The sequence below is a fragment of the Salvelinus namaycush genome, chromosome 3 (genome assembly GCF_016432855.1).
Source record: "Salvelinus namaycush isolate Seneca chromosome 3, SaNama_1.0, whole genome shotgun sequence".
NCBI lineage: Eukaryota > Metazoa > Chordata > Actinopteri > Salmoniformes > Salmonidae > Salvelinus > Salvelinus namaycush.
In genome coordinates, this window is record NC_052309.1 from 95,583,910 (window position 1) to 95,596,765 (window position 12,856).

The 12,856-nt window shown below is 40.3% G+C and overlaps 1 protein-coding gene across 2 annotated transcripts; it reads left to right on the forward strand.

Moving 5' to 3' along the window:
- The first annotated feature begins 1,227 nt into the window (after positions 1-1,227).
- Positions 1,228-10,776, forward strand: LOC120043730 (zinc finger protein 239-like). 2 transcript variants are annotated; one of them, XM_038988294.1, is made up of 3 exons: positions 1,228-2,114; positions 7,880-8,069; positions 9,172-10,776. In XM_038988294.1, the coding sequence occupies exons 1-3, from the start codon at positions 2,106-2,108 to the stop codon at positions 10,095-10,097; spliced, it is 1,125 nt and encodes a 374-aa protein (XP_038844222.1). In that variant the 5' UTR covers positions 1,228-2,105; the 3' UTR covers positions 10,098-10,776. The 2 variants fall into 2 exon arrangements, with proteins under 2 accessions (XP_038844222.1, XP_038844223.1); XM_038988295.1 differs by having other exon boundaries at positions 7,880-8,057.
- Positions 10,777-12,856: the final 2,080 nt, after the last annotated feature.

The following is a 12,856-nucleotide window of genomic DNA, read 5'->3' on the forward strand; positions in this document are numbered from 1 at the left end:
GTTTCTCCAAACCTGTTCCTGCAGCTACCCAGTGCTTATTTTGGGAAACCAAGTGAAATCTGTTGGGGAACATCAAGAAGGAAGAAGGCTCTCAGGAAAGGAATAAAGGAGAGAGAGGAGGAGATGGAAACATGGGGCTGAGATATTCTGTATAGCTACAGGGAATGTGTCATCCTATTAAATATGAATAGAAAAAAGTCCCTACTAGGCTATTTAAAACAAATTCACTATAATTGTAGGCTAACCGCCCTGCCCTATCAATGAACCAACCGCATCGCCTAGGTCTATAAGTTTTCTCACAGATGTTGGAATGTAGCATAAGGTAATCCGTTCATCTAGTATGCATAATAATACAATCCACACTCAAACACACGAGATCTTAAATGTTTTTTTAACATTTATTTTTACATTTTTCTGCTGTGTGTAATATGTGGTAGGCTAAGTATTGTATAACGGCACAATCATCATTTTTATTCAGTTTTGGGGGGGGGGTTTCGGCTTGGGTTCATAACCCTAATATGCATATAGATGTTTTGAAATAATCATCACCTTAAAGGCTGTCCATGTTGGTGTGTTAGGCGTTGAAACAACCTGCTGTTGAATTTCTTTCTTCAAAATGTATTTTCACAGTGAAGTGAGTTTTAAAAGCATGATACTGTTTTGATGAGAAGTGTTTGACATCAAATGCAATTGAAAATCACATAGCGGCAGGTCCTACAGGCTCTAGTTTTTTCACACCTGGACTACTGTTTAGTAGGGACCTCGGAAAATTAAAATTGGCTCAGAACAGGGCAGCATGGCTAGCCCTTAGATGTACACGGAGAGCTAACATTAATATGCATGTCAATCTCTCATGGCTCAAAGTGGAGGAGAGATTGACTTCATCACTACTTGTTTTGTAAGAAGTGTTGACAAGCTGAATGTACAGAGCTGTCTGTTTAAACTACTAGCACACAGCTCGGACACCCATGCATACCCCACTACACATGCCACCAAAGGTCTCTTCACAGTCCCCAAGTCCAGAACAGACAATGGGAGTGGCATTGTACTACATAGAGCCTTGGCTACATGGAACTCTATTCCAGATCAGGTAACTGATTAAAAAACAGATACAAATAAACCTTATGGAACAGCAGGGACTGTGAAGAGACACACACAGGCACAGACGCACATACACATTAAACACGCACTCTACACACACGTACACATTGATTTTGCATTGTAGATATGTGATAGTAGAGAAGTGGCCTGAGGGAACACACTTAATGTGTTGTGAAAAGTGGTATGAATTGTCATGTAATATTTTTAAAATGTATTTAACTCCCTTAATGTTGCTTTACCCCAGGACGAGTAGCTGCTGCCTTGGCAGGAACTAATGGGGATCCATAATAAATAAACCATGGAATGCCATCTAGCCATGAGCTCGTTTGAAAGACAATAACAAGACATTTCTCTAATCTCATATTCAGCCTGCCACCTTCCAGGAAACCACAGCCAGTCAGAGGCTGCAAGCTATTTTAGTTGTTTATATAAATACCTTAGGATTTTATTTTATTGTATTTGCCAATTTTTAAAACAATACAACCATACGTGGACAAAATGCATTTACAATCATTGACAACGTGATGCATCTAATAATTTACAGTTTAAATAGATTAATTACATATTGATTATACCATAAATCGTCTACAGTTGTCATTAATTTAACATACTATATATGAGGGAATACAAACAGTTATTTTCTAGCAATAAATTATACTCCCTAAACCGCCTCACCCACTTGAAGAAAAGTGTTGATGACTATGTACAGTAGGTGGCGGCACCTCTTAAACACCACAGAAGAAGCTGAAAAGCATCAACAGGAAGTTTTGGTACCGTCTATCGAGTTTTCAAACTAAATAAAATTCCACAGGATCTTTCTGATGTAAAATTAGTCTCAATGAGACGTTTGTTTGTCACAATTTAAATCCAGTTTTTATATTAAAAAGGACGTTTGATTGCGCTTGTCTAGCTTTTCTTTATCTGAACGCCGTGACAAAGAAAGTAACTCTAGCGTACACATTTACGTTCATGTTTTTTTATTTGAAGAAAGAATCGCTTCCAAGATGGATCGGGTAAGTTTGGTTGACTGTTATGAACAGTGTCCTTACTGTGGTGTATACAATGTCTATGTCTCGTTTCCTTTGATCTTTTTCATCCATGCGTTCCATTTGAACAGCTAGACAAAATAAACCAGGTTGGTTATTTCAGCAAAGTAGCCTACTAGCCAATCGCACACATTGATGATACAAGCAATGGTTAGCAGGTTAAGTCAGAAGCGGGGATAAATAATTAAGCATAGGCTACACCAATGATGTATATAAACCCTGGGTTGCTGATGCTATGTATTGGCCATTGAGAGTCTACACTAATGATGCATACTACATCTCACTTTTGCAAAATTGTTCATATTTTTTAGTTCTATTCCATGATGTTGTAGTCGCGCTGATTATGCATTGGTTGAAGCTCAATGATACATTTAAAATCTCCCTACCATCGTATCTAAGCCATTATTACACCAATGTCGATGAAATCTCGCAAATTATCTTGATTGGGGAGACAACACACTCCCCACCTCATCGTGATCTGTCCAGCCGTTACAGAGTACCATATACCGGATTTCTAAAAGGGTCTTAAGCAATTTAGTTTTCAGGATATTTTTGCGCCCACATGTCTCATAGTCAGATTAAAACAAGCATATAGCTACCATAAAGTGACCATGTCATTTAAAAAATGTCGGATTTACTAAATTTGTAGGTGCAACAGATTTTATTACATTTTATAAATTATCGCTCTCACAAGCATAATTCTGTCCATTAGGAACCAACAATGAGCTCCTTTTTTTGTAGCATTTGACAATGCTAACATATTTCAGCCGAATTTCAGAGTTCTATCTGAACGAGTCAGAAACTCAGCTGCTATTAGCTAATGTTAGTTTGCTTGTCCAAAGTCCAACAGCTATCCTCTGTAAATAGCTAACAGCTGAAAGCTAGTTAGCTAGCTAACGAACAGGCAAAGAAATGTAGCTAGCTATATTTGTTTACCGAAGATTTGTTAAACAAATAACTTCAGCCATTAGCTTGCTAGAGTCATACAACAACAGCTGACCTGAACGCAGAAGGTATCTAACGATAGCTAATTCACTTCCAAATGCCAGCCCTAAATATTTCCACAAAACATAGATCGCTAACTATATCATTTCAAAACCAACAACAAACTTTGTGGAAATTGTCACGATGCTACCTTGCAATGCAATTTGGCTTTTACAACACTAGCTAGCTACTCTATAGTCGACGCTACGGTAAAATCTTGCCATATTTCACTGTCAGACAGGACACAACTCAAACTGTAGCTGAGAAAACAATACAAATGTAAACCGCATGTTGTCCACTGCAGTGAGCAGATGCTTGCTTGCTTTCTAACATCAGGACAAACTCACCAGTTCCCGAACATCCAGAATAGATTCCAGTATGCTCCTTCTCTTGTCTTCCTGACATTTTAATCCACATCTGTGTAGATCAACAGTGCCAAACGAACAACTGCCATTTGACCGGCTTGATTATTTTTACAACTCTGATCTGGATGGTGGACAAGCCCATGTGTTGGATATTTGTACTGCCGTTCTAGTGGTGAGGCGCTAATGAGGGCAAGAAAATATGTTATGAAATATTTGTTTTTCGTCTGAATGACATGTATTGCTCGAAAGGTTTAAGGAAATACAGGCAGGCTCCACATTACTAAATCAAATCAAATGTGTTTATATAGCCCTTCTTACATCAGCTGATATCTCAAAGTGCTGTACAGAAACCCAGCCTAAAACCCCAAACGGCAAGCAATGCAGGTGTAGAAGCACGGTGGCTAGGAAAAACTCCATAGAAAGGCCAAAACCTAGGAAGAAACCTAGAGAGGAACCAGGCTATGAGGGGTGGTCAGTCCTCTTCTGGCTGTGCCGGGTGGAGATTATAACAGAACATGGCCAAGATGTTCAAATGTTCATAAATGACCAGCATGGTCACATAATAATAATCACAGTAGTTGTTGAGGGTGCAGCAAGTCAGCACCTCAGGAGTAAATGTCAGTTGGCTTTTCATAGCCGATAATTAAGAGTATCTCTACCGTTCCTGCTGTCTCTAGAGAGTTGAAAACAGCAGGTCTGGGACAGGTAGCACGTCTGGTGAACAGGTCAGGGTTCCATAGCCGCAGGCAGAACAGTTGAAACTGGAGCAGCAGCATGGCCTGGTGGACTGGGGACAGCAAGGAGTCATCATGCCAGGTAGTCCTGATGCATGGTCCTAGGGCTCATGTCCTCCGAGAGAGAGAGAAAGAAAGAGAGAATTAGAGAGAGCATACTTAAATTCACACAGGACACCGGATAAGACAGGAGAAGTACTCCAGATATATCAAACTGACCCTAGCCCCCCGACACATAAACTACTGCAGCATAAATACTGGAGGCTGAGACAGGAGGGGTCAGGAGACACTGTGGCCCCATCCGATGATACCCCCGGAGAGGGCCAAATAGGCAGGATATAACCCCACCCACTTTGCCAAAGCACAGCCCCCACACCACTAGAGGGAAATCTTCAACCACCAACTTACCATCCTGAGACAAGGCCGAGTATAGCCCACAAAGATCTCCGCCACGGCACAACCCAAGGGGGGGGTGCCAACCCAAGAAACTACAAGAAAAAAAACAACAAGAGAAAAAACGCCCGGTCAATTAAACATGATGGTCTTGCAAGTGTAAAAGCAAAGCTTGCTTTCATATACACTGAACAACAATATAAACACAACATGTAGAGTGTTGGTCCCATGTTTCATAGACACTGAACAACAATATAAACACAACATGTAGAGTGTTGGTCCCATCTTTCATAGACACTGAACAACAATATAAACACAACATGTAGAGTGTTGGTCCCATCTTTCATAGACACTGAACAACAATATAAACACAACATGTAGAGTGTTGGTCCCATCTTTCATAGACACTGAACAACAATATAAACACAACATGTAGAGTGTTGGTCCCATCTTTCATAGACACTGAACAACAATATAAACACAACATGTAGAGTGTTGGTCCCATCTTTCATAGACACTGAACAACAATATAAACACAACATGTAGAGTGTTGGTCCCATGTTTCATGAGCTGAAACAAAAGATCCCAAAAATGTTCCATATGCACAAAAAGCTTATTTCTCTATTTCTTTTGCAGAAATGTGTTTACATCTCGGTTAGTGAGCATTTCTCCTTTACAAGATAATCCACCCACTTGACAGGTGTGGCATATCAAGAAGTTGATATAAAAAGGCCACTCTAAAATGTGAGGTTTTGTCACACAAAACAATGCCACAGATGTCTCCTAGTTTTGAGTGAGCGTGCAATTGGCATGCTGACTGCAAGAATGTCCACCAGCGCTGTTGGCAGAAAATTGACTGTTCATTTCTACCATATGCCGCCTCCAACGTTGTTTTAGAGAATTTGGCAGTACGTCCAACCAGGCCTGACAATCGCAGACCATGTGTATTGTGCGGGCGAGCGGCATGCTGATGTCAACATTGTGAACAGAGTGCCCCATGGTGGCAGTGAGGTTATGGTATGGGCAGGCATAAGCTACGGACAACAAGCACCATTGCATTTTATCAATTGTCAACTTGAATGCACAAAAATACAGCGATGAGATCTTGAGGCCCATTGTGAAGACAATTTATTTTAAGATAGCTGTAACCACCAGATGCATATCTGTATTCTCAGTCATGTGAAATCCATAGATTAGGGCCTAATGAAGTTATTTCAATTGACTGATTTCCTCATATGTACTAAAATCTTTGAAATTGTTGCATTTTATGTATTTGTTCAGTATCATTTTTTCAAACATTGGAGAAGTTTAGCCTTGTGCTTCAACGTTCTTGGTTATTGGGGAAATTGACCCACCATGCTGTTTACTTTGTACATAACTTTGTACACGTAATTTCTCTGAGTCTACCTTTTAAACTTAGAATATGCTATCCTGTTCTTTTGAATCTTTTTATTTTCTTAATTCCTGCCTAAAGATATGGTCGACTGTTTGAAATGTAGACAACGTGTGTCATTGTTGGATTCTTCTAGTGTAGGCCTACCTCAAGTCCCGGCAGTGTGTTAACTTATTTAAACTATTAAACTTAATAAATAACTTACTAAATAAATACCCTGGTCCTTCCCCCACCAGCAGCCAACCAGCAGTACAGCTACCAGTCCCAGGGGTCCCCTCAAGTATGTATAGTGACAGACAGCTGTAGGGTACATTGCTTTATAAAATAAGCAACAACCACCAAGACCAATTCCGGGATTTAATTCAATCATATCACTTTTGCCATGTTTTATAGTGTAACATAATAATTAGTGTTAAATAAGTCTTCATCACATGTTTTATAGTGTAACATAATAATTAGTGTTAAATAAGTCTTCATCACATGTTTTATAGTGTTACATAATATGTTATATGTAACATTAGAAATATTTTATAGTGTTAAATAATGGTTTATTTGTATCTGCAGGAACAGTCCTACGTGGCCCTCACGCTAGCTCTGCTTCTGCCAAGATAATGTTAATGAATCCCTAATTATCTTTCTGTCCTCCCTAAGTGTGCACTTGTTTACTTTCCTTCACTGATTTGAAGGGAAATGACTGGTATAAAACATATGGTGGATACTCCCCCTAGCCCAAGATTCTACCAATTGTCTTTGGTGCAATTTTCACAAGTATGTGGTACATTTTCACAAGTATGTGGTACATTTTCACAACTCTAAGCATAAAAACATGTTTCAAAACTCTTAGGCCATTTTCAATTGATTACTTTTGAAAATATTTTCCTGTCATTTAACAATAATTTAATCAAACTGCTCAAATCTGAGCTACGAAACCAAAATTATATAGTGTCTAGTTTACTTTCAGTTAAAAATATCTAAAAAACATTATAAATGATGTAGTGTACAATGCACTGCACTGCTGAAATACTTGGGTGGTAAATGAGTTTAATCCACTCATTATCTGAATGTTGTTGATACGCTGTAAACCAACAATTTTAGATGAGAATGCTGTTACAGTAATAAGTCACATAGAAAAGTGGATCTTGAACAATGTTGCATGGGGCAGAAATCTCACCAGGCTACACCAATACCTTTTTACTGTAGGTTTCTACTACATGCCACAATACCCCTATATCTGATGGTTCTTCTATGTATGTGCTGTATAAGGATACTGAAACTATGAGACTGACATTTTTCTGAACATGCTCCAAGTGGGATAACGAGCAGCAGTAGTTCTGGTGTTTAGGTTTTTCATCACAGGTTATTTGAACAAATCATGATTTAGCAGATGTTACCACCTTTCACATTTCGGAAGGGGAGGTGGGTGGCATTCGGCCCGTATCTTGAGAGACGGGGGAGCTTCTCATTCCGGTTCTGCTCCTCGTTCTAGCATCTCCTAATCTCTCCTAACATGAATGTACCCAGAACTTAACCGAGCGGCTGACCAATTACGTGAGACTTTAGTTCTGGGTTAACCAAGACTAACTCAGGGGTGAAAGATGTTCAACTCCAATGAATGCTCAAATCAAGGTTCTGAACATAAAATGGGGCATTACAAGTGTTTTGGTTTTGGCATTTGTACTAAGAGTAAAAAAAAATATAAACCACTTCCGTTTGAAACAATCTGTACATTTGTGGAAAGTAGTGAACAATTACACACTAAAAGAGAAAGGAGATATAAGGATGCACCAATCAGAGATTTAGACAAAAGTAATCAAATGTTTGGTCTAATTCTATTCTGTGTACAATACTTCCTGTGGTCACCAGGACAGTGCTAGCCCGTCCCCCTCCAGCCTGCCGGAGTCCCCTGGTCGCAACTCTCCTGATATCGCCTTACTGCTGGGTCTGAAGAGCCTGGCTGTGCGGCTGGTCGACTGCAGGAAAACACCAGGGCAGAGTGGAACTGTGAGAGGGGGGCACGAGGAGGAAGACTTGATTTCATCAAGTAAGAACAATGGTGTGTGTGGATTAGACTGCAATATGCTTCTGCAACTTCTGTTAATTGATTGATAAACAATATATACTCAGTTTATTAGGTACACCTATCTAGTACCGGATCAGACCCCCCCCTTTGCCTCCAGAACATTCTGAATTATTTGGGGTATAGATTCTACAAGGCGTCGAAAACGTTCCCCCGGTGATGTTGGTCCATGCTCATGCAATGGAATCACACAGTTGCTGCAGATTGGACGGTGGCACATTCATGCTGCCAACAGCCCGTTCCATCTCATCCCAAAGATACTCTATTGGGTTTAGTCAGCAACAATGTTCAGATACATTGTAGCGTTAAATTGTTGCTGAATTGGTATCAAGGGACCTAAAGTGTGCCAGGAAAAACATTCCCCACACCAGTACACCATCACCAACAGCATGACGCAACAGGAACTGGGATTCGTCGGACCAGGTAATGTTTTTCCACTCCTTAATTGTCCAGTGTTGGTGATTGCGTTCTTACTGGAGCAGCTTCTTGTTGTTTTTAGCTGATAGGAGTGGAACAGTGTAGTCGTCTGCTGCAATAGCTCGTCAGTGACGAGGATCAACGAGTTGTGCGTTCCAAGATGCACACCACAGTTGTACTGCGCCATTATTTGTCTGTTTGTGGCCCGCCTGTCAGCTTGCACGATTCTTGCCATTCTCCTGCGACCTCTCTGGTCAATGAGCTGTTTTCACCCACAGGACTGCCGCTGACTGGATGTTTGCTTTTTTGATGCACCATTCTTGGTAAACTCTAGACACTGTCGTGTGTGAAAAGTCTAGGAGGGCGGCCGTTTCTGAGATACTGGATCCGGCTCACATGGCACCGACGATCATACCACACACTCAGTCGCTTAGATCACTTGTTTAGCCAATTCTAATGTTCAATCAAACAGTAACTGAATGCCTGTCTGCTTGCTTTATATATCAAGCCACAGCCGCGTGACACTGTCTGTAGTAGTGATCTATTTTCATGAACGGGGTAGTGTACCTAATAAACTGGCTATTGAGTGTATATTGATGGTGATATTTGTTTATGGACCCATATTTCCAAAAACTATTCATTCAATGTCTTTGTTTCGCAGGGGACACCCTTAACTGTCGCTCTCTCAATGGGAGGGACTTATCTGGGGAGCCTCAACAACATGTTTGTGACAAGGTAGAGAAGAGTCTCTCCCGATCAGAACACCTCAAGAAGCACAGACATACAGGAAAGAAACCTCACCACTGCTGCTCTGACTGTGGGAAGAGTTTCACTAGCAGGAGTGGTTTCATAATGCACCAACGGATTCACACCGGAGAGAAACCGTACTGCTGCTCTCAGTGTGGGAAGAGTTTTGCGGCTTCTAACACCTTCAAATCTCATCTGAGAATTCATACAGGAGAGAAACCTTACAGATGCTCTCAGTGTGGGAAGAGTTTTGCTGTTTCTAACACCTTCAAATCTCATCTGAGAATTCATACAGGGGAGAAGCCTTACCCCTGCCTTGATTGTGGTAAAAGCTTTGCTAACTCGGGAATTCTAAACATACACCAGCGTATACACACTGGAGAGAAGCCTTATAGCTGTAATCATTGTGGGAAGAGCTTTGCTCGGTCAGGAGAGCTGACTACACACCTGGTAACCCACACTGGAGAGAAGCCTTATGTCTGTCTGTGTGGGAAGAGCTTTGCTCTATCTGGACACCTGAATAGACACCAGCGAACACACACTGGAGAGAAACCTTATAGCTGTGATCAGTGTGGGAAGAGCTTTTCTCTATCAGAACACCTGAATAGACACCAGCGAACACACACTGGAGAGAAACCTTACAGCTGTGATCAGTGTGGGAAGAGTTTCAGTCTATCAGGGACCCTAAATACACACCAGCGAACACACACTGGAGAGAAACCCTATGTCTGTCTATGTGGAAAGAGCTTTTCTCATTTAGGGCCAATGAGAAAACACCAGAAAACACAAACGTGCTGTATTTCATCTCCCTCCCTTCTGGAACCGGTTCCAGATCCCTAAATAAATGTTCAATAAAAAACATCTAGTGAACCCTAACCCCAAATAAAGGATAAATACATTTTTTTTTAAACTATGGAACAGTCATATCCATCTCCCATTCTTAAACAGTTGCCTTCGTCTGATCACCATGGTAACCTCTGGAGCATAATATGCAGCTCTGATCTGGGATCAGGTCTCCCCTGTGTCTATGTAATATCACACATTGGGATCTAAATGGATAAATGTTATCATAGAATATGTCATAGTCAACGTGTGTGTGTTTACGTACTCCAAAAACTAATCAATGACGCATTGAATAATAATATTCATGAGGTCAAGGAAAGAACTATGTATGCTGTCTTGTAACAACGGTTAATGTAATAACTTTTAGATTTATAATGTAATAAAACCAGTAAATGTAATATCTTGTTGGTTAATATGATAAAATGTAGAATTCTTATCGTAATAACTTTTCTGTTTAATTTAACAAGTTACGTTATCAGTCAGGTAAGTAACAACTTTTTTAATGAATAACGTAATAACTTCAACCGATCATGTAATAACACCTAAATCAATGTTTTATGTGTTACTTCACTAATGTTAATGCACATACCAACCTCCACCAATTACAAACCCACACACACAAACCTATGCACCTGTACTCACACACAAATACACAGCTTCATCATCAAATTGTATTGGTCGCATACACATATTTAGCAGATATTATTGCAGATGTATAAATGCTTGTGTTCCTAGCTCCAACATTGCGGTAATATCTAACAATACACAAAAATACACACATCTAAAAGTAAAAGAAAGGAAGTATTGAAATGTACACACCTGCACAATCACAGACACAATGATAAAAATGTACTGAATTAATCTGTAGGCCTTATAGTCAATGAGCCAGGGGGCTCACCTCGGGTTGAAAATGTCTCATAGTGATTTTTTTAAGGGCCATGTCCCTGGAGTTGAAAATGTATTCTATCATTGCAGCAATGGTACCTTTCTGTGTGTTATCACTATTTCTATCCATCCCTCCATCCCTTTCAGTTTTCCCATAGAGGTTTTACCCTATGACAACGTCAGCATACAGTACATCAGGTTATTATTCATGTTTACCCTTTAATCATATATCATTGGAAATATTAGATTCACAGCTGTCCATCAGACACATCTTCAGAATGTTCAGATTGACAGAAAGGTGAACTTTGACCTCTCGGAAACATATCAGAATTACCTGTCATTGCTTTAAAAAGAAAATTATACATTTGTGGTTCTGAAACATCATAAAAATTACCTTTAAAAAGTGACCAGGCTTCGGGCGGGGAGAACCCCAAACTGCACCCCCACCCCATCATTGGCTACCACCTCCACCCTGATCTCCACTCATCAGAGGTCACTACATGCCTCAGGACTTTGATGTCAACGTAAGAGCGAGAGAAAAAAATTCAATGTATTTATCAGATAGACAAAACAGGTCGAAAATACACATTTGGAAAAGATGTGTAAATTAAATTAAAAAGAGTAAGGGACCAAGTATGGACCGTTGCCAGAAGAAGGTGAAGAGTAAAGAATATTTTCACTGACTCCAATATTATGTGAATGCTAAAGACCCATAATTGTATCAATGACTCTAGCCATGGTAGCGAGCCATGAGTCACCACTCAGAATACTATACGATGCAAGTGTCTAGGTTTACCGTTATGCATTCATTAAACGACTAAGTGACGAGCTAATATCTTGCAATCAATGACCTAGCATTAAAGGTAAGAATCTCTGGATTAACTGTCTAATGTTAACTAAATGTAGTAATAAATAAAATGGCTACATTTCTTTAAATTGACCATTCTGTGACCTGTCATGGGCAAATTTAAAAATTACACAATACCTGTTAGCAAAGGTGTCAGCTGGAGATGACATGCAGGAGCTTTTAAGGGTTTGTAGTCTTGCATGATGTCTACTTTTATGCTAGTTAGCATTTGATGGTAAGGGGAGGGGGGGGGGGGGGGGTACTTCCTGTATAAACACAAACTCACTTCCTTGACTGCTTCCTTCCAGCAGTGTGTACCAGGGAGATTCCTAGATGTGAGAAGTGTGCAGTAGGACCTGAGAGAAAGGAATGTGTAGTATTGATGGAAAAAGTTGTGTGTAAACTGTAGGGGTACACATGGTGCTGGAGATCAGATGTGTCCGGTGAGAGAAAGACAGGTTGAGGTTACCAGGATCACAGTAGTGGAGAAGGTGTTGTATGCTGAGGCAGTGAAGAAAGTAGTAGAGGAAGATGGCTCCAGGGTGAAGGATCCTGAGAGGATCCCTGTGATTAGGCCGAGGTCAATAGAGAGTGATAATAATAACATGCTTCAGTAAGGTTGTTTTCTTTTTGCGTTCATAGCCATGGTTGTCAACCGTACCGCAGGAATAGAATGTAAATCACAGTGGATAGATGTGGTGGCAGCTGCAGAGAACTTGCGTGTACAATATTTTACTGCAGAGTTACAAGGTGTTTGAACGATAATAACCTGTCCTCCCAGTCTGCTGGCCTGGTGTAGAATTAGAGGGCCAAAGTAGTGGAATAATGAGGTTTTAATAGGTGTAGGGTCAGTTGGTTGGGCAATTTTTGTCACGAAGTGTAATGAATTAATACTACAGAATAGTACTACAAAATGCTAAACTGATGAACAGACAAATCAGTAGGTGGCGACATGCACCAATAATAATTGTATGCAAACCGCCATAATACCGAAGAAGACCGTTTTCTTGCTTTTCAACAGCCC

What these genes read in the sequence shown, in the direction of transcription:
- LOC120043730 (XM_038988294.1), top strand. An exon ending in TTCATCAAGTAAGAACAATG is followed by an intron (nt 8,070 to 9,171) that starts GTGTGTGTGGAT and finishes TTTGTTTCGCAG; the next exon opens with GGGACACCCTTAACTGTCGC.